Source organism: Grammomys surdaster, unplaced genomic scaffold (genome assembly GCF_004785775.1).
Source record: "Grammomys surdaster isolate TR1022 unplaced genomic scaffold, NIH_TR_1.0 125621, whole genome shotgun sequence".
NCBI classification, from domain to species: Eukaryota; Metazoa; Chordata; class Mammalia; order Rodentia; family Muridae; genus Grammomys; species Grammomys surdaster.
The window spans coordinates 935486-954531 of NW_021620462.1; the positions used below are offsets into that span (position 1 = coordinate 935486).

Consider the following 19046-nt stretch of genomic DNA (forward strand, 5'->3'; position numbering starts at 1 on the left):
CCCCCCCACCCCCTGACTGACTTTTCAGGCCAGAATCCAGCCAGCTGGAAAGAGGCAGCCGGCAACTTTCAGAATGAAATCTGTTTTCCTAACCTTCTGTCACAGTCATTCATACTCAACACGCTGAAGCATATTTTTAGTCAGTTCACAGAATTTAAAAGACACCTTGAAGGCGCCAAGAAACACCAGCTTGGGGATTAACTTTGCTCACTAAGACAGTAGAGTGTGTGTGTGTGTGTGTGTGCGCGCCTCATGCTTTGTCATCCATTGGCTATGCCATGACTCACCGTGGTTGACACCTTCACAAGATGTTCCTGTTGTGGACGTGGGCCCTGGAGCAGCCTACAATAGCACGATGATTTCAGAGCCCTGGCTTAGGACCAGCCAGACCATTGACTAGTTGTCTGTTTATGATGGGTCACTTTGGTGACCTGGAGACTGTCTGTGAAACAGACAGAAACCACTGAATATCTGGGGAGCTGAATTAAGTCTCCCCCGACTCACTCATTTGAACCAAGGGCTTGGCACACACACACTAGGGAGAACATGCTATACTGGGTTTTAACGTCTCTTTCTTTTTAAATATTTATTTATTTAGAGACGTGTTGGTCCTGACTCACTGGCCTGGAACCTCAGAGTTGGCTTTAAACTCACAGAGATCCCTCCTGCCTCTGCCTCCTAAATGATGGACCTATGAGAGTGTACTTCCATGGCCAGCATGGATTTATTGTTAATCAAAGCCCCGAAGAGATGAATGAGAGAGAGTTGCAAGGGAGCTTCTCAGACCCCGGCCACATCTGGGTCAGAGTGGGAAGAGCATTCTTTACACAGAAGCTACCTAGCTGTTCTCTAGAGCTGACCCCGCCCCCTCAACATGCTCAACTATCTGGACTATATTCCCCCAGTAGAAACAGAGACCCAGAAAGACAGAGGTTTTATCCCGTGTTAAGCCACATGCAAGAGTGGATATGGGCTAGGATCCAGCTTTCCCACGTTCACTAAAGTTTTGGGGGAGATGGTACCCTCAGATAGGCTTTTCCTGCTCCATTCCCTCTCCTCCTCATTTGTCTGAAAGACAGAATCTCTTCCGACTCAGCCTCCCAAATGCTGGGGTTACAGGTGTAGGACATCCTGCCTGGCTTTGAGGAGGCCTTCCTGGTTCTCTTGGGCTCTAATCCCAGCCGTGGTTCTCACAAGCTCCACTCCGTGGGCGTAGAGATATGGTCTGGGTGCACACACAGAAGTGAACCCAGGGTAGGTCGCGGCCTGGAGCTGCTTCTCTAGAGAGAACAATGTACCTTCATGAGGTCTGTGTCCTGGGTCCATCAATCATGATTCTTAGGCAGCGCTGCCTAAATGGATTGAATCAAGGTAACTGTTGGAGTCACCAGCTCTCCAACAGGTTCCCCTGTTTTGACCATCTGAGACATTTTTAAATGCGTAGTTTAAGCCGCGGGTCCCCCTCGGCCTCAGCCCTCTCCCACCGCAGGGGCAGGGTGGAAGTTGAGTAGGGTCTGGGGCATCTTTCTTCCCTCACCTAAATCCTAATCAATGCTGCAGTTACCCCGCAATCTCTTCCTGATCCCCGAGGGTTCCGTGGACGCAGGGCTCCTGCGTGACTTGCGCCCCCATCAGGCGGGTGGGGCTCTGCGGCCAGGCTCCCCGCACCCTCCGGGGCAGCACGTGCGGGGCGGGGCTGTGGCTTGAGCCCGGAGGTGATTGGACACGAGCCTGGTGGGCGGGGCCGGCCGCAGCTGTCAGAGCCGCCGGGGCCGCGCGTCTCACTGACTGAACAGTAGCAGCGGCGCAGCCAGGGCTGGAGCCCGAGCGCAGAAGCCGACGGGCCGGGCCGGGATGGTGCAGCGGCTGCTCCGCGGCGCGCGCACGCACTGAGCGGGCCCGGGCTGGGCCTCGCGTCCCCCGCGCCCCCCGCGCCCCCCGCCGCCCCGGCCCCGGCCGGCATGATGTGCCTGGAATGCGCCTCGGCGGCGGCGGGCGGCGCGGAGGAGGAGGAGGCGGACGCCGAGCGGCGGCGCCGGCGCCGGGGGGCGCAGCCAGGGGCTGGAGGTAGCGCTTGCTGCGGGGCGCGGGGTGTTGGGGGCGCTGGAGTCGTGTCCGCAGACGAGGAGGTGCAGACGTTGTCCGGCAGCGTGAGGCGGGTCCCGTCCGGACTCCCCAGCATCCCCAGCACTCCTGGCTGCGCAGCCGCTGCCAAGGGCCCAGGCGCGCCGCAGCCCAAACCCGCCAGCTTGGGCCGAGGGCGGGGGGCAGCCGCTGCCATCCTGAGCTTGGGCAACGTGCTCAACTACCTGGACAGGTACACTGTGGCAGGTGAGCAAATGCCCCATTCAGCCCGAGGACCAGGGCCCTTCCATCCCAGATGCCCTAAGGAGCTTTTGGTTGCCAGCCCCCTAGATCCAAGCCCTCTGGAGAGTCCCTAAGGACCCTCTGTTCAAGCGATGCTCTCGTGTTCCATGGGTCCAATCCAAAGCACCCCACGCTCCCCGTGTCAGGGGTTGGTAGGAGTTTCCACCCGTGGAACAGCCAGTGAGCCCTCGCCAGCCCTTGACGGCTCATCCGTTGTCCTCCCGAAGTCTCCTCTGCGTCCCTCTTGCTTTCTCGCCTGTGCGCCCCCTTCCTCCACAGCCGCAGGTTCCCCCGGCCTCTCCTTTTCCCCTAGTCCAGACCGTCTGTGCGTGCGTCGGTTCCTTCTTTCCTCAGGCTCAGCCACCCCCCTGCATGCGTGCGGCCAGTGTGTGCGCCCCTTGCGGGTGTGCGCCAGGCGGCCCGAGTGTGTGCGCGCGTGGCGGCGAGGATTTGTGTGTGTGAGCTTGTAAGCGCGTGGCTGACAAAGGCTCAGGCCTGCGGGGAGCCGAGGGAGGGGCGGGGCGGGTCCGCGCCGCCAGGGGACCCACGATGCGGTTTGCAGCTGGCCCTGGCTTGAGGCCTGGAGACGCCTCCTTCTGCTCCATGGCGCTTGGAGCCTGGAGCAGGCCTGGGGGCGGGGAGGGGGGTCTAAAGAGAGGCAGCCTCATGCTCCTTGCGCATCTCTGCGAATCAACCCCAGGTCTGAGACTGAAATGGATACAACTGGGTTTCTATCCTGAGTGTGCTTGATGTGTGTGTGACCTTGGGCCAGTTTCAGCTTGTGTTTAGGTCTGTTTCCGTTTGTGAATTGATTGATCCCTGGGCCTCTTAGGGTGGATGTGGCTCTGGGATTGTATTCTGCTGGCGTCTCTCCCTGTCTTCACAGGGGTCAAGGGACTTGTCCTAGAGCTGGCCCTGCTTGAGAATAATGCAGCCTTGAAAAGAAAAGAATCTGGCTAGGTTGGTCCCCCGGGCTCCCTGTGGAGGAGAGCAGTTGGGAGGGGGGACCCAACATTCTAGCCTACAACCTAATGAGAAAGAGGGGAGAGGAAAGAGGAAGAGAGATGATTTGGATATTTTGTGCGACACTAAAGAAAACTCAGGGATGGTTGGGAAAAGAGAGCCTTGACATAAACCACACAACCACATGCCACCTGGGTACTTGGGCGCTCTTTTTGGGCCTCAGTTTTTTTTTCTGTCTTGAATAGTTTTGTGTCAAGTGGAAGGAAAGACCTCTAACAGGAGAGCAGAAACTGCCCCTCCCTCATTTTGCATGTACACCCACTCATCTGCTCTCTGTGCCTTCCTGGGGGTGAACTTGAACTAGGTGCCAGTGGCATCAATTTTTGGGTCAGGCTGTCCCAAGACACTGTTCCCTTGCTCTGGTGAGCAAGAGCGTGGTGTACCCTCAAGTGTGCCAACCTACCACGCATGTAATGTGCTTCCCAGGGTTCAGGATCTTAGGTGCGCACCCTGTGAGGACAAGCCAGAGAACATTGGGGGCCCTCGCTTTGCAAACCAGGCTCTTTCCAGCTGGGGGAAGTCAGGCCCTTGGTTAGCCCTATCCAAGGTTGCCCAGCAGGGTGATCAGCAAAGCAAGTGTTAGACCTCCCTTCCCCCCCCCCTCCTCCCCAGCCTGGCCTGAGTCTCTTCTCTGTCTTAGGTGGGAAGTATTGTGTGGCTTTTAGTTCTGCCATGCTTGTTTTATTGTGGCCCCAGGTCACTACTTCTGAGGCTCCTAGAGGACCTGTGGCCAGGGGCAGAGAGGGGAGGTGGGGCCTTATCTACCTTTGCCAATACTTGGGTCAGACCGGGAGAACGAATGAGATAGCAGATTTCTGGTGAACTGATTGGGGGGCAGTGCAGCGTGGGGAGGGAGGCCTGGAAGACTCTGGACATATACCGCCTGAGCTGTGTATCTCTCTCACTGTCCTGCCCAGGGTGTAAGCTTGTGCACTACCCCCACCCCATCCCCAACACAACAGGCATCATTTCCTCTCCGGATAAGCCTGCCTCCCTTTCTTTATGATGGCCTTCCCTCCCCCTGCCCCTGAGTTCAGTTTTTAGGAATATTTACAAGCTCTATGGTGACTCCTATGGCTCTCAGGGTTTTGTGCCAGGACCTGAGTCCACCTGTTGCCTGCTGGCCCTGCTGGGACAGAGGCAGGCATATAGACACTCTGCTGTGTGGGCACTTTTGATGCTTGTAGCCATCTGACCCCTAAGAACCTCACAGTCTGGCCCCAGCAACCTCATCAAAGCATGGGGAGTTTCTGCTTTTCTTTATATCCCTCCTGTACAGTTCTGTTTGCTCATAACAGAGCCAGTTCTGTCCAGAGGAGCACAATGCAAGCTACATAGGAATGCCAAGATGTCTGGTTTTCAGGCAGAAAGAGAGCAGGTGCAATTAATATATTTTATTTGTATGTGTGCACCTGTGGGCACAAGTTCTTGTAGGTACATATATGTATGTATGTGGATGGTTATGTATGTGGGTGGGTGGGTATGGAGGCCAGAAATCAGCCTCAGGTGTGGTTTCTCAGCAGCGGTCCCAACTCTGGTTTTCGAGTCAGGGTCTCTCGTTGGCCTGGAGCTTGCCGACTAGACTGGCTGGCTAGTGAGTGCTCTGGAGACACCTCTCTCTTCTCCCCAGTGCCGATTACAAGCACACATGAGCACAGTAGCATGCTGTTGAGCCTGGTGTTTTAAAAACTATTTCCTTTAGTTTACATGCGGGTGGGTGTGGAGGTCAGAGGACAACTAACAGGAATTGGTTTTCTCCTTCCACCGTGAGTTCTGAGAATTGGACTGAAATCATTAGTCTTCATAGCAAAACCCCTTATTCTCCAATCATCTCAGTGGTGTGAGGCTAGACCCTCCCCTACCCCACCCCATGAGTTATAAGGTTCAAACTCAGGCCTTCCTGTGTCAAGCACTTTAGTAGACCAAGCTACCTCCCCCGCTCTAAATAATAAATTTTATTTAACAGGACATGTCCAACGGATTTGTTGTTATTCTGGGATATTTTACATCTCTTTTCATACTGTCTTCCAAATAATTGGATGATTTGGATTTACTATCACAGCCTGGGTCAGACTCACAGTAGCTGGGTCACAGGAGGATACAGTGCAGGGTTAGAGTCTTTGCCACCAGAGTTGGCATCCAGCTGCATCAGTTTACCAGTTTGCCAGTTGTGTGGCCTTGAAGCCATCACCTGGGCCTTTTGTGGGCCGAGTTCTCCCTCCACCTTAGTGGTATGGAATGAATGAGAATGTACCCGCAGCACCTGGGTGGAGGCCAGATACCTGGGAGGCCTTCACAAACTGTCAGCTGTCTGCTCTTTCATGCAGAGGCCCAAGCTGTGTCCCTAACCAGCATGACCTTCCTCATTCTCTCTGTATATGACAGTTCTTTTTGAGCTGTCCTTCAGGATACTTTTGTGAGAGCCCCTCCCTTCTGTACCAGGGCTGGTCTCTGTCCTGGGAACTGTAGTGGCTTGTGCCTCTATGTTAGCATTCCCAGCGCCACCCCGTGATCCAGGTAATTATGGGCTCTCCTCATGGGAACCCCCTTAGGGCAGCCAGCCTCAAACTTGGGAAGGAGGACTGGGTCCCCATTCTCTGCTCCTAAAGTACTGCTTCACTTGGGTAACACTGAATTAGCCCAGCAACCTGGTTGACTACCTTCCCACTACCTTCTTGTACAGATGGAGAAAAGGACAAAGGCACCTGTGGCTTCCAGGGCAGGGGCAAAGTTCCCTTTCTGGCTCTGCTTCCTGGAACTAGAGTAGCCTCTCCCGCTGGGCTCTCACTTTCCAAGGGTGGTCATACTTGGCTCTTGGAAGCAAGAAGCCAGAGAGAGCTGGTCTGGACTCTAATTGTGGTTGATGAGTGACTATTTGATAACCAATATCCTTCCCCAACTTCTTCAGAGCACCTGTGCCCTTCCCAAGACCTATTTCCTCTCCCTCTGATCCAGCCTGTGGCACCTGGAGTTGGGCTGGGCATCATTGTGGGGGCTGGTGAGGAGAGACAGAGCCTTGCCCTGGGGGAGTCCTTTTCTGCCAAAGAAGCTGAGACCAGTATCCATGGCAACCACTCACTAACACAAGCCCAGAAGGAATGATGAGCGCAGGGAACCTGCCAGGAACACAGGCCTGGCAGGCGTGGGGTTTCCCTTGAGCCTCTGGGCTGGGTCCTGAGCTGTGGTGTCAGGGCCCACTCTTCTTCTAGCTCTTTGTTTCCCTGTCTAGTTGAGTCTGTTTAGGTTAGACATATGAGGAAACTGAGGCCCAGGGTATCAAGTCACACTACAGGCTCTTGTGGCTCCATGACTGCCACTCTGAATAGAGATGGTCACCCCCTTGGGTGGCCCTATCCTAGCTGCTGCACGGCTGCACTGTGGGGAAATCCCCACTAGGGCTCTGGGTGTGGTATCCAGGTCAGCTGTGCCCAGGTAAGCTTCAGAGTCCTGGAATGCCAGGTGACTAAAGGCTGGCTGGCCAACCCCATACCTCTGCTTCCTCCTCAAGGCTCTTCCTGTTGTTCCTGGCAGTACCTCTACTGTTGACCTCTCAGAGGTCAGTACCTCTCACAGGAAGTACCCAGGACCCCTTACAGCCTGGCTAGGCCTCAGTGTACCGTTTTGTGGTTGGGACAGGAAGGCTGCAAGGTCTGTGGGTCACAGCCTAGTCTGATAAGGAGCCTAGTCTGATATGGTACTGTGGACAGTTGGGTCTGTTTGGAGAGGGGACACCCTCATCCCTTCCCCAGATCCTTTGACTATAGGAAGTGGCTTTTGTTTCTGCTTGGGCATGGGGGCCTGAAATCTTGAGGGCAGCCTGAGATAAGAAAGGAGGCAAACAGAATACTGGTCTCATCCCCAGGCGCTGAGTGACTTCTGTGCTAACTGTTCTGCTACGTACTGGCTTTACCAGACTAAACCATCTTTGCTGTGTGAGTCAAGAAGTCTCCTATTCCCAAATCTATAGTCAATGATTTTATTTATTTATCTATTTATTTATTTATTTATTTATTTGCTGTGTCACTCCAAGGGTGTTGTGGGCACTTGGTATCAGAAAAGCTTTTCTGAGGCAGGCGGATTTCTGAGTTTGAGGCCAGCCTGGTCTACAGAGTGAGCTCCAGGACAGCCAAGGCTGCACAGAAAAACCCTGTCTCAAAAAAAAAAAAAAAAAAAAAAACAACAAAAAAAAAAAAAAGAAAGAAAGAAAAAAAAAGAAAAAAAAAGAAAAACTTTTCTGCTGTCCCTGGCTCTCCCTAGACCTCCATCTCCCAGTACCATCAGCCCTGGTCCCCAGGAGCTGTAATTACTGATTTCTGTTTCCCTGTGGATCTTGTCAGTGTCTTCCCTTGTTCCAGAAAGTCTCCTCTCCTCTGGTCTGAGCCAGGTGTCTGACCAAAATTAGATTTTATTTTTCATAAAAATTAGATGTAGGTTTTGTGTGCTAGTGTGCGAGTGTGCGTGTGTGTACACGCATGTCTGTGTGTGTGCACGTGTGTGTGCACTTTCCCTGCATGCCCATCACATGCTTACCTCATGCCCAGGGAGTGGGGTGAGAAGAAGGAATCAGATACCCAAGAACTGGAGTTAGAGGTGCTTGTGGGTCACCATGTGGGTGATAGCAACTGAACCTGGGTCCTGTGCCATGCAAGGGCAACAAGGACTCTCAACCACTGAGCAATCTCTCCAGTACTCCCTTCTTCCTCTTTGAGACAGAATCTCATGCAGCTTCAGCTGGCCTTGAACCTGCTATAGAGCTGAGGATGGCTTTGAACTCCTGATCCTCTTGCTTTTACCTCCCAAATGCTGGGGTTATAGATATGTCCTGCCATCCAGCCCTAGTTTATGTTGTGCTAGGATTCAAACCCACTCTAGGCTAGCACTCTACCAACTGAGCTACACTCTCAGCCCAGCTCTAGGTCTTATTTATTTAATTTAATTTCAAACTTTTTACATTTATTTATCATGTGTGCACATGTACCATGGTATGCTTGTGGAAGTCAGAGGACAACTCACAGGAGTTGTTTCTTTCCTTCTACAATGTGGATGACAGGGATAAACTCTGGTCATCAGGCTGGGGGTCAGCCTTTACCTGATGAGCCATACCTCCTACCTTTAAATTGCCTGGTTTTGTTTCTGTTTCCATCATGGCACATGTCCCCTTGATAGGGTCACTATCTCCTTCTGACCTCAAGAGGCTGACATATCTGTGATCTCAGTGTGCATGGGAGGCTGGCATAGACTTGGGTAGCAGTTAGGTGATCCAGCCCTGCCAACCTCAGAACCCCTTCTTTGGGATGGGCAGGGCACTGATTAGCTGGACAAGCAGAGGATCAGGCCTGTGCAGAGGCTGAGCGTCTATGGCCGTAGCTGGTTTGTGGATTCTGCCTTTTTATCCTGGCCAGGGTGCACAATAAGCCTCTGAGCTGGCATTTCCTGGAAGGAAATGGATGAAGTGGGATAGGGCTGTCCTTGTCTGCCCAGCCTGCAGCCTGGACAATGGGGGCCTCCCCATCCCAGGTGGAGCCACTTCTGGGCCTTCAGGAAGACATTTGAGAGGACATTCAGGAGGATATTCGGGAGGGCACTGTGGTGGCTTTCCCCATCTCTCTTGTGAATAAGGATGGGCCTGGCCCTACAGTGAGATCCTGTGAAGCAGAGAGCTGGTCTGCTCGAAGTCTGGTCCTCTCTTGTTGGCTAGAAGGGGTGAGCAGGCAAAGATAGTGCACAACCAGAACTGAGGGACAGGGAACACAGTCTTGGTCTCTACCTCTCCTAATGCCCTCAGCTCAGCTAAGAACTTGTCCCAGTCTCCCTGCATCCAGCTGTGGTCTGTCTCTGTCACTGTTGAGTGAGACTCCCAGGAAAGGATCAGGATTTGGCTGAGTAGACCATGAGGGGCTGGGCCTGAGCAGAGGGGTAGCTTCTGTCAAGGATGTAAGGACAACTGCTGTGGGTGCTGAGGAGAGACTTGGATTGACAGTGCAGTGGAGGCAAAGCCCTAGAGTGTGGAAGCCAGCTCAGCCATGCTCCTGCTTGGTCCCTGGCTGTGGTCATGTACCTCTGAGATATGGAGGCAAGAGTCCCTCAGGCTCTGTGGTTTCTACTGTAGGATACAGAAGGCTTGAGCCAGCTCAGACCTCTTATCTCTTCCTGCTGCTCTCGGTCCCATGCCTCGGCCTCCTGTCGCCTTGATGGTCATACTGCCACACCTCTGAGGATCAAGATAAGGCTGTGGCCACATTGTCCCTGGCCCCTGGTGATCTGAGAAGTTGCTGGTCCAGGCCAGGGCTATGTGGCTAAGCTGGGAAGGAGTGGCCATGCAGTGCCCCCAAATTGCTAAGGCTGAGTCTGGTTCCAGGAAAGGCAGCCCCAAATGATAGAGTAGAACCACAGGCCAGTGGCTGGTCCCACCCACCCTGGCAGGAGTTAGATGAGGAGGGGCATCTCCCAGGCTGTTGGAGGTCTGTGGCAGGTCTCTGGAGTAGGGAGGGGTTTTCCTAGGGTCCAAGGCTAGGGCTCTTTATCAACATGGCCCCAGCCAAAGTCTCCCTAGACTGTCCCAATGTTAATGACTTTAGCTTTGCAGGGCTGTGTCAGAGAAGCAGGCTCACCCATGTGTGAGTCTAGAACATACCCAGTGAGGTTGTGTGCACGATGCTAGGCCATTTTAAAATCAGCAGCTGAGGCTTTGAGAAGGGGGCAGATGAGTTGGTTAGCTTGTTCCTGAAGGACAGGCAGAGGTTGGTCCGAGAGTGTGTGTGTCTGGGCTGGGTCCCCAGGCTGTGGCTTCCTGCCCTTAGCCACCCAGAGCCAGGCTCTTGAGCCTCTGTAATTACCAGGGTAGAAGCTGCCAAGCACTGGATGGGAAATACTCCCACAGGGAGCTGGTACTGAGGTCGCCACACAAGGCCCAGGTTTCTGAGGGAGGACTGACGGAGGGCAGGGTGGTGCATCCCTTCAGATCCCTAGGACCTGCTTTCCAGATATCCACCTCACTTCAGAGAAAGGAAAACCGAAAGGACAGTTGTCTGCACAGGAGCTGTTTCCTGCCCCACTAATTAGAGATCAGGGATAACCATATGACATGTATGCAGTACCTACCATGTGCCAGGGACCCTTCTAAATATTTCACATGGATTAACCTGCTCAAGCCTCCTAGCAATCATGGGAAGCAAAATTAAGTCATAGAGATGGGAACTAGCTCAGAGAGGTTAAGTAGCTTTCCTATAGTCACACAGCAGAGAAGGTAGAAAAGGTAGGATTTAAACCCAGATGGTCTGGCCATGTAGTCCATGACCCAGCTAAGCTTAGAACTCAGCTAATCTGACTGCTGTTTGGGAAAGGCTGAGGCAGGTGAATGTGTCTTGGGGGACAGGTGTGAGTGCCACATGGACTGTTCTGGATAGTCAAGCAGGAAGAGCCCTCAAAATCATTCTGTCTTGACCTTGGATCTGAGGCTGCCTAAAGCAGGGTTTCCAAAGACAGTGCAGATTTTTAAATTTTCTTTTTTTCAGGGGATTGGGAGTGTATGTAGAGCAGGGTGTGATTAAGGGGTGCACCACCACACCTAGCAATGTGGTCTTTTCTTACATTCAGCCTTTTGAAGACTCTGGTGTCAACAGGATGGGCTTGGCTGGAGAAGGCCTGGCATCCTGAATCAGGGATTGGTCTCTTGGGGCCTCTGGGACAGCTGGAATATGAGTAGAGCCAGAGAGTGTCCAGGTCTAGGGTTCTCTGAGGGTCAAAGGCTACACCTCAGCAAGAGCCTCAGAGGCCTAAAGGATACCCTGGTGGGTATGACCTTGGAGGATGAAGTGGATCTTAACAAGTCACACTGGACATCCCAGGAAGGGAGTTGGCCATGGCTGGGACTGTGAAGGGCCAGCCATGTGGGTTACTGATTTGCTTGGCCAGACTTTGGCTACCATGTTTATAGATTCTTGGTGCTGAGGAATCAACCTGGAGCTTGTGCATGCTAGGCGAGTTTTCTGCCACTGAGCTACATCCTCGGCCCTCTCTTTACTTTAAAAAAAAAAATAATAAATTTTTATCTTTAGACAGGGTTTTACTATGTAGCCCTGGCTGTCCTGGAACTTGCTACATAAACCAGTCGGGCCTCCAACTCAGAGATCAGTCTGCCTCTGCCTCCAGAGTGGAGGGATTAAAGGCATGGTCTGCACTGCCATACCCACTCTCTTTACTTTTTATTTTTATGTTTCCTGAGATGGCTTTAAACCTTTCATCTGCCTGCCCCAGCCTCCCAAGTACCTGGGCTTACAGGTATGTAGCACCAGGCCTGACAAGGGATGGCTTATTGTAAAGCAGGCACCCTCTTTCAGAGTGACTGGAAGTCCTGGGCAGGTTTGCAACCAACCTACTTTCTCCATTCTGTCCATTCATTCAGGAAAGAAATGTGGGTTCAAGAAGGTGAGTAGGGAGGCTGGAGAGATGGCTCAGTGGTTAAGAGCAGTGACTACTCTCCCAGAGGTCCTGAGTTCAATTCCCAGCAACCACATGGTAGCTCACAACCATCTGTAATGAGATATGATGCCCTCTTCTGAAGACAGCTACAGTGTACTCATATACATAGGATAAATAAATAAATCTTTTTAAAAAAATGAAAGTAAGTAGTTAAAGCTAGAGCTTGGTGCTCTGTGCGTGTGCCTGTGCATGTGTGTGTGAGACAAGTCAGGTCACATCAGCAATAGAGAGCCATAGAAGGCTCTGGGCAGCAATGGGCAGTGAGTTAACCCCCTCCAAGCTAAACCTGGCACATGACAAGCACTCTTCACCTTGCTCTGATCTGTTGTAGTAACTATCACTGAGCCAGAGGCTGAGTCAGCAGGTCTTGAGGAAGTTGTGGGTGATTCTGAAGCATGGCCAGAGCATATATCCACCAGGCCGGCTGCAGCATTAGCCTTTAGCATCTAGGAATAACCTTGAGGATTCTAGAGGTTCAGTCTAGGACCTGGAACCCAGTTAGTGATTGCTAAGTGTTTGTGAGGTCTAGCTACAGGAAGGATGATCAGGGGCAAGCAAGGGCTAGAAGCAGGAAAACTGCCAGGCAGGCTAGGCACTGAAGAAGAGAAGGAACTGGACTTGTTTGTGAGGCTAAGGGCTTTCAGGAGGGCTACAGGTAACTCCTAGGGTAGCCTGGGTGTTCAGTGGTGCTGCTTAGGGAGTGGAGCCAGCTGGCAGCTGTGGAGAGAGGCTGGGAAGCTGAAGGATAAGAGGAGGGTTGGTAGACCACCGTGTGTGTGTGTGTGTGTGTGTGTGTGTGTGTGTGTGTGTGTGTGTGTGTGTGTGTAGGGCCGCTGTCCATCCTGAATGAGGACACAATTTGGAGGGCAGAATCCTATTTTTGTCTTGTTTTGTTTGGAGGGATGCACATGGCATGGAATGTTGGGTGAAGGCAGACACCAAGAAGAGGCTGAAAGCCGAGGTACCAGATAGAGACTGACAGATGCAGGACCCAAAGGAGGAGAGGAGAGCCTCCTCCAGAGGGGTGTGAAGGCTATGAATGGATGAGAGAATTCAGGGGTTCTGCTATTCCTTGGGAATGGAGGCCCTGTGGCCGGGGAGTCCTTGTGAATGTGGGTTGGGTGGCTTCCTGGAGAGGCAGGCTTATGGCTGGATAGGTGGGGGGGGGTCCTGCTGGGGTGGGAATCTCACCTTGCCCGCTGCCTGGCTGGAACTGGTGGGCCAGGAGGCTGGGCTTGGATTGAGCTGTGGGAAGCTGCTCCTGGGCGTGAGGCCCATTCTGTGACCCAGCAAACCTCAGCCTCCAGGAAAGGCTAAATGTGAGGCTGTGGTAAAAAGGGAGGATGTGTGTGCCTGCGCCAAGCTGGAGCCCAAAGGAAAATGTGAGCCAGCTGTGAGCTGCTGTGACACATGCTTCCCGTGCCAGTGGCGATCGGGATCCTGATCCCATGTCACCCTGCCTCCCTCCAGGCCAGAAAAGAGCAAATGACCTAGAAAGGCTCAGAGGGGCCTCTTTTGATGCAGACCCTGCTCCCCAAGAAGGTTATTCCAGCCTTAAATGCACAGTTTTAGGGCATGTGGCAATGGGGATTCCAAGCTTGCTGTGCCCTGGCTTCTAGACTTTGGGGACCTTGGATGCCTGTCTGCATGAGGGGAAATGGAGAAAGCTTCCTGGAGGCAGAGGCAAATGTCAATCTGGAAAGCAATGGATAGGGAATGGCCAGCTGGAAGGTTCTACAGACTTTGATGCAATGCCCTTCCCTGAAAGAGAGGTCTCTTTACTTCAGACCTATGCTCTTTCTTTAGCCAAGGCTGGACAGCCACAGCCTGGGGGTGTTGGATGTGGATCACTCTCCCACTCCCTCCTGATTACCCATTCCTTTGGCGACCTAACATTGAAGCTGTGACTGCCCTTGTTGTGAGCTCCAGAGCCTCACTGTGGCCTGTGCCCTACCCATGGCTACCCATCAATCTGTACATCCACTCTACCCCCTGCTGTCCCTGTGCTGGGCCCTGAGCTAGGGGATGGATACAAAGCAATGAGAGGCAGGGTGGCAAGGGAGTCACTTTGCTTTTTCACCATAAACCTAGTAGCTGTGATGGAATCTGCCTTTGGTTTTTCTCCTGCCTCCTGACAGAGCCCTAAAAGTCATTAGAATTTTCAAAATAATTTGCATATTTGGCATGCTAATGTTGACTGATGGTATTGCCCCCAGGGAGCCTTGGTTTAGGCTTGGAAGCTGGGGACAGAAGGGGAGCTGAGCACTCTGCCGATTACCACTGGCCAAGGGTTAGTGAGTCAGGCCTGGTAACAAAGCCTCTGCAGAATTCCCAAAGGACTGGAGGGCGGGCTGCTGAGAGGCTCCTCTGGGTGTCTCTATAGGTGATGTTCGAGGAGGTGAGGAGGCCCTGTGTCCCTCTCCATGTGTCTCAGCGCAGGCATTGTTCTATGTGTACTCTGAAATCTTTGTCACAGATGGGGCGTGTGTGTGTGTGTGTGTGTGTGTGTGTGTGTGTGTGTGTTCCCCTGAGTTCTGTGAGCTGTGCTAACAAATGATTGTGGAAATCTCACAGGGCAGCCTAGGGGTTATGATAAGCACCTGCAGGGGGGAACAGCCTTGGGACTAAGTCGTCACCCTGGGGGACTCTGATAACTCCTCAGGTGGATACTGTCAGAGCCGAAGTGTTTCCCCTACTTCTGTCTGTTCCAGATGCCATGACTTACTTGTGTGTTATATGGGGACCCCCTACCTTGACCTTTGCTCACAGAGGCCAACTGTTACAGAAACAAAGCTTGTTTTTTTCCCTTCAGTATTTCAAGACCTGGTTTCAAAGCCTGTGGCCAGCCTGAGGTGCTATGTCACAGTGGCCTCCTTCCTCTGAGCTTTAGGTTATTCATGTTCAGAACAGAGATGGCAACTCAAATGCCAGACAAATGGCAGGATCAGATTTGCCATGAGAGCCTCTCGGTACGAGAATTTACCAGGAAACAATTACTAATACATCAGCTCCCAGTCACAGTGAGTCCCATGAGCTTACCCCCATGACCACGTGTGTCTTCCCCTATTGAACTAACTCATCCTGACCCATCTTTGGGATGGGTGCTAGTATCAGAATGGACCAGCAAGTGCTGGGCATTGATGGACTGAGGGTGGCAGGAGGAAGGGAAATAAGGGAAGTCTGCTTAGAAGAGGAGGCATGGACGCCAGTCTTGAAGGGGTGGCAGGGATCACTACAGTGAATAAGCCTTGAGCCAGGACAGAGAGGAGGTGTTTGGAGGGAAGCAGGCACTGGGTAGGTTGGGAGGTGGAGCTGTCATCCAAGAAGTGGGGCGGGAGGGCAGGGTTAGCAGAACTGTGGACCTGTTTGTTGTCTGTGACCTGAGGAAGGGTTTGCACACTGAGGAGCCACAGGTAACAATGACTGAGAGGCCTGGTTCACAAGAGAGAGTGGGCTGGGGGCTGGGAGGTGAGTGTGGATGATGCCCCAAGGTTGGTGCTGCCTCTTGGCCTCTGAGGCTGGACAGGGTATCTCTGGTCCCACATAGCGACTATGACCATCTTCAGGCCTAGCTCCTACTATCCATCGTTGTGGCAAGGGCATTGCCCTGTTAGACCTTGGTTATTAAGTCATTAGCTGGCCCTCACACTGCCTCTTCATTACGGTAATTATGGAGAATCCACTCAGGGAATTAGAGAGGAGGCTGCTTTCTCCCGGCTGTCAGGCTGCCAGTCACCAGCTAGGCCTGCTCCTACAGCCATGGAGGTCCCTCAGTTTCCCAGCAGGGGCTAGAGAGGGACAACGACATTTGGTGCCTCCACCCCATCTACTATACTAGAACTAGACCCAATGTTCAGCTATCCCTGACCCCCTTTCACATTAGTAACTTTGAGCATATGGTTCAATCTCCTGTACCTCAGTTTCCTTACCTGTCCAGTGAGATAACAGTGCCAGTCTTTCAAGGTTAGATGGGTAACCCAGAAACACAAACCGCCAATCACCAGTACTGCTGTTATTGTCAGACAAAGCTCTAGTGTCCCCAAGGGTCTCTGCTCCTGTGCAGGCAGCTATAGAAGGGAGGGCGTTGTCTCTTCCTCTTCTCTCCCTAACCCCCACTCTGTGGCAAAGGACTGTGGCCCAGTGGTCCTTCTGTCTACAGAGATAAGCCCAGTGGGACCCGGGACTAGGCTTCTGGGGGTATGCTAACTCTAGGTACTTGGCTAAGAGCTGTGGAAGCCCCCACGTAGCCATGGCTCTGTCAGTCAGCAATGAATGGCTTGTAGGTTTTCTTTAGCTTCTGTTGACAGAGCCACAGTGGAGAGCAAAGGTGGGAAACTGGGAAACAGCCATATCCTCTAGGACCTTCCCCAGCCTGGAGCTTCCCTGAGGCCTGAGTTCTGAGTCCTGGTCATGAGAGCAGCTGGCATGAGTGGTATATGCACGAGAGGAAGAGAGAGAGAGAGAGAGAGAGAGAGAGAGAGAGAGAGAGAGAGAGACTGTGTAAATGTTGTCTTTAGCCACTAGTCTCCATAACTGGCTGTGGCTGCACTCTGCTCCTTATCTGGGGACTTTGAGAACAGCAGGGTCTGATCTCTTACTCAGGGTTGAGCCACAGGAAGGGCAAAGGTCAACCTCACTGAGTTGCCACAGATGAGCCTTGCTGGGCTTCATGCTGTAGGCTCCTTTCATGGCTGATGAGCAGACATCATGTCCAGCCTGGGCCTAGGAAGCCTTCAGTAGGGATAGGAGGGAAGGCTGGAACCCCAAGCTTCCCAGTGGCCTGGCTAGCCTGGGCAAAGTGGAGGTCACAGCAGGGTAGGAATGCAGGAGATGAGCCAGGTCTGAGAAGACTGAGGCAGCTAATGGGTAATGGGAATGCCCTTGCATTAGACTTCACAGTAAGTACTCTGTCTTCCCTCCAGGTGTTCTTCTGGACATCCAGCAGCACTTTGGGGTCAAGGACCGGGGCGCCGGCTTGCTGCAGTCAGGTGAGGCCTATTCCTACCTCACTACCTGCCTCGGGGTAGTGACCCTGCTCATCCTTCATACTCTTGGTCTAGTCTGTCCCTGCATCAGAGTGAGGGTGGGCATCGCAGCACACTTCCACTACTGCCACCCACACAGGCTCTGTCCTTCCAAGCCTCAGCTTCTTTTCTTATAAAACAAAACACATACATCTGCCTAAGTGGCTATAAGAGACAACAGAGAGCACAGGGCTGGGTTGAAGCCCACTATGGTGACCCTTCCCTTGGGTTCCAAGGCATCATCGGTACCCAGGATCTTGGCCCAGTTGTTAAAGTGAACCACTGATTTGGGTGATGCCAGCTGAGCCTTAGTGACCTACTCCTGTCACTGCCCTTCCCTCCCCGCCTTCACTCTGATCCACTTAGGAATAACCTCTTAAATGACAAGGAATGCCACCACCTGTCAGCTTCTGAGGAACCTGAGGTCCTGAGTATAGGTTCAGCCTAAGGGTCGCTGTCCCTCCTTCCTGGGATTGCAGCCTCCCAAGGTCCATCAGAGGCAAGACCTGAGGTTTTCTACACTATTACAAATATAGCAGAGGCCACAGAGAAAAATCACAGTGCAACTGTCCCAGACTGTCAGTCCCCCTTCTGGAGATAGAAACTATGTCCCCTTATCCTTGTCCTCCCTTTCAGGTCCCCTATAGGCTCTGTACTCTTGGCTCCCTGGCCTCCCCACTGGCTTTGGCTATACCACCATGAGCTAAACTGCTGGAGACTCAATCCAGTATGGGATCTCAGGTTGTCTGGTCCTGACTGGGCCCCAACCTTGCTGTGTGACTCCAGCTTGTCTCTAGGCCCTTGGTTCTGGAGTTCATCTGGCTTTGAGCCCTAGGCAGGCTGGTGTGTGGGAGAACTCTGGTTTGCATTCCAGCCCGTGAACCCTTCCCCAGCCTGGCTGTTCTAGGAGGGTGGGGGTGGAGGGAATCTGCCTTGAAACCTGCCTGACCTGTCTGGGTGGCATTCCATATGCACAATGGCCCCTAGAGCTCATGAATGACATGGCACGCAGCATACAGCCCAGGCCCCTCAGCGGGCACCCGGACCCTGTCCCTGGACAAAAATCCTGGATAGGGGTCTATGGCTTAGAGAGAGACCTACTGATTGGCTCCAAAGACTAAACTAAGTAGAGGCAAGGCCGTGTGGTCCCATGTCCCCATAGTGGTCAGGATCCTACCCTAGCAGCTATTGCCTCCATCCAAGCCCAGACTCTTCTTTCCCCTTCTTGCCTCCCTGGCTGGGCTGCCCTGCAGGTCCCTCCAGGCATTAGGCTCTGGACACAGTTATCACCCTGACCTCTACCTCACATGGTCTCTCAGTTCCCAGGAACCTAGGTGAACCCCATCCCTCTGGTCCTAGCCTTGCTGGTGATCTGGAAGGAGGCTGTACCCCAGATTTTCTCATCAACTACCCTGAGTGTGGTCAGTCCTACCTGGCTTCTCAGGGACATGGGACAGGTATCATCCCCAAAGAATGTGGGAGGTCAAGCCCTGTTTTCTTCAGCAGTACCTCCCAAGCTGGATTATTGCTTCATGAGAGGGCACATGGTCCTTTCTGACCTCCAGGGACCTGGCTGAAAGTGGATCAGTACCCCACAAGTATAGTCTCCTTTGGTTCTTCAAGAACCCTAAAGGCTGTCTTTGCCAAGTTCACTTTCTGGTGAACGAGGTAGTCCAAGGGAGGGGAGTAACTTGTTGAAGTCTTATGGCAGAGGGACCCTGTCTCTGCAGGCTGCTGCCCTTGTGGTTCATGGAATTTGAGTGTTTGGCATCACAGTGTCCTCACAGTGGGTACCTCCCAGCAATCTCAGCATCTCACAAGTCTTTGCCTCGTGGTCTTGACCTGCTGTTCACTGTGACACGGCCGGGATGATCCCTGCAGTATCCTCACCCTGTTGGCCATTTGTGCTAAGAAGCTGGACAGGCTCAACCAGGATGTGACTCAGTGGGCACCAGAGCAAGGCACCTAATTGGCCTGTGCCCCAGGCACCTGTCTCTTCCCTGAGCCCGATAAGGTCAGAGCTGGTAAAGGGCGCCAGCTCGGTGTTGCTGCTTGCCCGGATCAAAGGGCCAGGGCTGAGAACAGCACCAGCTTATTTGTGGGCTCCGGGGGGCTTTGGGGCTAGGAGGCATGTGAGGAGATAGAGGGTTT

The 19046-nt window shown here is 53.0% G+C and overlaps 1 protein-coding gene across 2 annotated transcripts in view; it reads left to right on the forward strand.

Annotated features, from left to right (window-relative positions):
• The first annotated feature begins 1802 nt into the window (after positions 1-1802).
• The window catches only part of Spns2 (sphingolipid transporter 2), a 38239-nt gene continuing 20995 nt past the window's right edge, over positions 1803-19046 (forward strand). The window contains exons 1-2 of one of the 2 annotated variants that reach the window (XM_028787245.1): positions 1803-2331; positions 16794-16859. In XM_028787245.1, the coding sequence (XP_028643078.1) occupies positions 1962-2331; positions 16794-16859 (436 nt within the window). In that variant the 5' untranslated portion in view covers positions 1803-1961. The remainder of the gene's footprint in view (positions 2332-16793; positions 16860-19046) is intronic. The other variant, XM_028787244.1, reaches the window with a different exon arrangement.